The sequence below is a fragment of the Coregonus lavaretus genome (assembly GCF_964263955.1).
Source record: "Coregonus lavaretus genome assembly, contig: HAP1_SCAFFOLD_2893, whole genome shotgun sequence".
In the NCBI taxonomy this organism is placed as follows: Eukaryota; Metazoa; Chordata; class Actinopteri; order Salmoniformes; family Salmonidae; genus Coregonus; species Coregonus lavaretus.
Genome location: NW_028162211.1, coordinates 1 through 5,000, shown reverse-complemented (window position 1 = coordinate 5,000; position 5,000 = coordinate 1). Strand labels below are relative to the sequence as shown.

Here is a 5,000-nt window from a genome sequence, read left to right as displayed (position 1 = left end):
TCAGCATCCTACCTATAGTCCAGGTACACCCACCCACAGCTCCCCACTACTCAGCATCCTACCGATAGTACAGGTACACCCACCCACAGCTCTCCTCTACTCAGCATCCTACCGATAGTACAGGTAGACCCACCCACAGCTCCCCTCTACTCAGCATCCTACCGATAGTACAGGTACACCCACCCACAGCTCCCCTCTACTCAGCATCCTACCGATAGTACAGGTACACCCACCCACAGCTCTCCACTACTCAGCATCCTACCGATAGTACAGGTACACCCACCCACAGCTCTCCTCTCCTCAGCATCCTACCGATAGTACAGGTAGACCCACCCACAGCTCTCCTCTCCTCAGCAACCTACCGATAGTACAGGTACACCCACCCACAGCTCTCCTCTACTCAGCATCCTACCGATAGTACAGGTACACCCACCCACAGCTCTCCACTACTCAGCATCCTACCGATAGTACAGGTACACCCACCCACAGCTCCCCTCTACTCAGCATCCTACCGATAGTACAGGTAGACCCACCCACAGCTCCCCTCTACTCAGCATCCTACCGATAGTACAGGTACACCCACCCACAGCTCTCCACTACTCAGCATCCTACCGATAGTCCAGGTAGACCCACCCACAGCTCCCCTCTACTCAGCATCCTACCGATAGTCCATGTACACCCACCCACAGCTCTCCTCTCCTCAGCATCCTACCGATAGTACAGGTACACCCACCCACAGCTCCCCTCTCCTCAGCATCCTACCGATAGTACAGGTACACCAACCCACAGCTCCCCACTACTCAGCATCCTACCGATAGTACAGGTACACCAACCCACAGCTCCCCTCTCCTCAGCATCCTACCGATAGTACAGGTACACCCACCCACAGCTCTCCTCTACTCAGCATCCTACCGATAGTACAGGTACACCCACCCACAGCTCCCCTCTACTCAGCATCCTACCGATAGTACAGGTAGACCCACCCACAGCTCCCCTCTACTCAGCATCCTACCGATAGTACAGGTACACCCACCCACAGCTCTCCTCTCCTCAGCATCCTACCGATAGTACAGGTACACCCACCCACAGCTCTCCTCTCCTCAGCATCCTACCGATAGTACAGGTACACCCACCCACAGCTCTCCTCTCCTCAGCATCCTACCTATAGTACAGGTAGACCCACCCACAGCTCCCCACTACTCAGCATCCTACCGATAGTACAGGTACACCCACCCACAGCTCCCCACTACTCAGCATCCTACCGATAGTACAGGTACACCCACCCACAGCTCCCCTCTACTCAGCATCCTACCGATAGTACAGGTACACCCACCCACAGCTCTCCTCTCCTCAGCATCCTACCGATAGTACAGGTAGACCCACCCACAGCTCCCCTCTACTCAGCATCCTACCGATAGTCCATGTACACCCACCCACAGCTCTCCTCTCCTCAGCATCCTACCGATAGTACAGGTACACCCACCCACAGCTCCCCTCTACTCAGCATCCTACCAATAGTCCAGGTACACCCACCCACAGCTCTCCTCTACTCAGCATCCTACCTATAGTCCAGGTACACCCACCCACAGCTCCCCTCTACTCAGCATCCTACCGATAGTACAGGTACACCCACCCACAGCTCCCCACTACTCAGCATCCTACCGATAGTACAGGTACACCCACCCACAGCTCTCCTCTACTCAGCATCCTACCGATAGTACAGGTAGACCCACCCACAGCTCCCCTCTACTCAGCATCCTACCGATAGTACAGGTACACCCACCCACAGCTCCCCTCTACTCAGCATCCTACCGATAGTACAGGTACACCCACCCACAGCTCCCCTCTACTCAGCATCCTACCGATAGTACAGGTACACCCACCCACAGCTCCCCTCTACTCAGCATCCTACCTATAGTCCAGGTACACCCACCCACAGCTCCCCACTACTCAGCATCCTACCGATAGTACAGGTACACCCACCCACAGCTCTCCTCTACTCAGCATCCTACCGATAGTACAGGTACACCCACCCACAGCTCTCCACTACTCAGCATCCTACCGATAGTACAGGTACACCCACCCACAGCTCCCCTCTACTCAGCATCCTACCGATAGTACAGGTACACCCACCCACAGCTCTCCACTACTCAGCATCCTACCGATAGTCCAGGTAGACCCACCCACAGCTCCCCTCTACTCAGCATCCTACCGATAGTCCAGGTACACCCACCCACAGCTCTCCTCTCCTCAGCATCCTACCGATAGTACAGGTACACCCACCCACAGCTCCCCTCTCCTCAGCATCCTACCGATAGTACAGGTACACCAACCCACAGCTCCCCACTACTCAGCATCCTACCGATAGTACAGGTACACCAACCCACAGCTCCCCTCTCCTCAGCATCCTACCGATAGTACAGGTACACCCACCCACAGCTCTCCTCTACTCAGCATCCTACCGATAGTACAGGTACACCCACCCACAGCTCCCCTCTACTCAGCATCCTACCGATAGTACAGGTAGACCCACCCACAGCTCCCCTCTACTCAGCATCCTACCGATAGTACAGGTACACCCACCCACAGCTCTCCTCTCCTCAGCATCCTACCGATAGTACAGGTACACCCACCCACAGCTCTCCTCTCCTCAGCATCCTACCGATAGTACAGGTACACCCACCCACAGCTCTCCTCTCCTCAGCATCCTACCTATAGTACAGGTAGACCCACCCACAGCTCCCACTACTCAGCATCCTACCGATAGTACAGGTACACCCACCCACAGCTCCCCACTACTCAGCATCCTACCGATAGTACAGGTACACCCACCCACAGCTCCCTCTACTCAGCATCCTACCGATAGTACAGGTAGACCCACCACAGCTCCCCTCTACTCAGCATCCTACCGATAGTACAGGTACACCCACCCACAGCTCTCCTCTCCTCAGCATCCTACCGATAGTACAGGTACACCACCCACAGCTCTCCTCTCCTCAGCATCCTACCGATAGTACAGGTACACCCACCCACAGCTCTCCTCTCCTCAGCATCCTACCGATAGTACAGGTACACCCACCCACAGCTCTCCTCTCCTCAGCATCCTACCGATAGTACAGGTACACCCACCCACAGCTCTCCTCTCTTCAGCATCCTACTATAGTCCAGGTACAACCCACCCACAGCTCAACATTGTGCCTTTAGTACGCTTGCACACGCTTGAATGTTTCAATTAATTTGCTCTCTCACAGCCTTTGACTCAGTTGGTGCTGCCACCTGGTGGATGGAGTGTAGAAGTGTATCCTGGTAGTGTTTCCTAACTGTGTGCTATCACTAAACTACCTACTACATAACAGTACTCCATTTGACATGATATTGGTACAATGTAATTACAGTGTAGGTACACATTATTCCATAGTAGGTAACTTGTGATTTGTTGTATTACATTGTTACCTCCTTCTCTCTCGATCTCTTTAAAAAAAAAAATATTTAACCTTTATTTGACCACACAGGTCAATTAAGAACAAATTCTTATTTATAATTCTCTCTCTCTCTCTCTCTCTCTCTCTCTCTCGCTCTCTCTCTCTCTCTCTCTCTCTCTCTGTCTCTCTCTCTCTCTCTCTCTCTCTCTCTCTCTCGCTCTCTCTCTCTCTCTCTCTGTCTCTGTCTCTCTCTCTCTCTCTCTCGCTCTCTCTGTCTCTCTCTCTCTCTCTCTCTCTCTCTCTCTCTCTGTCTCTGTCTCTCTCTCTCTCTCTCTCGCTCTCTCTGTCTCTGTCTCTCTCTCTGTCTGTGTGTAGATGCATGGTGGATCAGCCCAGTTCTCAGACCTTTATGAGCTTCAGGATATTGGAGTTGGATCGTATTCGATCTGTAAACGCTGTGTACACAGAGTGTCTGCAATGGACTACGCTGTCAAGGTAACATCATAATACACATTAATATAGGTAACTACCTGTTATGGACTACACTGTCAAGGTAACATCATAATACACATTAATATAGGTAACTAACTGTATTATGGACTACACTGTCAAGGTAATATCATAATACACATTAATATAGGTAACTACCTGTTATGGACTACACTGTCAAGGTAACATCATAATACACATTAATATAGGTAACTACCTGTGTTATGGACTACACTGTCAAGGTAACATCATAATACACATTAATATAGGTAACTAACTGTGTTATGGACTACACTGTCAAGGTAACATCATAATACACATTAATATAGGTAACTACCTGTGTTATGGACTACACTGTCAAGGTAACATCATAATACACATTAATATAGGTAACTACCTGTTATGGACTACACTGTCAAGGTAACATCATAATACACATTAATATAGGTAACTACCTGTGTTATGGACTACACTGTCAAGGTAACATCATAATACACATTAATATAGGTAACTACCTGTGTTATGGACTACACTGTCAAGGTAACATCATAATACACATTAATATAGGTAACTAACCTGTGTTATGGACTACACTGTCAAGGTAACATCATAATACACATTAATATAGGTAACTACCTGTGTTATGGACTACACTGTCAAGGTAACATCATAATACACATTAATATAGGTAACTACCTGTGTTTATTTATGGACTACACTGTCAAGGTAACATCATAATACACATTAATATAGGTAACTACCTGTGTTATGGACTACACTGTCAAGGTAACATCATAATACCATTAATATAGGTAACTACCTGTGTTATGGACTACACTGTCAAGGTAACATCATAATACACATTAATATAGGTAACTAACTGTGTTATGGACTACACTGTCAAGGTAACATCATAATACACATTAATATAGGTAACTATGTGTTATGGACTACACTGTCAAGGTAACATCATAATACACATTAATATAGGATAACTATACTCACATACACATTAATATAGGTAACTAACTGTGTTATGGACTACACTGTCAAGGTAACATCATAAATACACCATTAATATAGGTAACT

At 48.6% G+C, this 5,000-nt stretch overlaps 1 protein-coding gene across 1 annotated transcript in view; it reads left to right on the top strand.

The window, feature by feature from the left end:
- The window catches only part of LOC311119459 (ribosomal protein S6 kinase alpha-6-like), a gene marked incomplete at its 3' end in the record, with an annotated part of 55,850 nt that extends 51,933 nt beyond the window's left edge, over positions 1–3,917 (top strand). Inside the window, exon 14 of the mRNA XM_084194147.1 lies at positions 3,798–3,917. Coding sequence (XP_084050273.1) covers positions 3,798–3,917 — 120 coding nt within the window. The remainder of the gene's footprint in view (positions 1–3,797) is intronic.
- Positions 3,918–5,000: the final 1,083 nt, after the last annotated feature.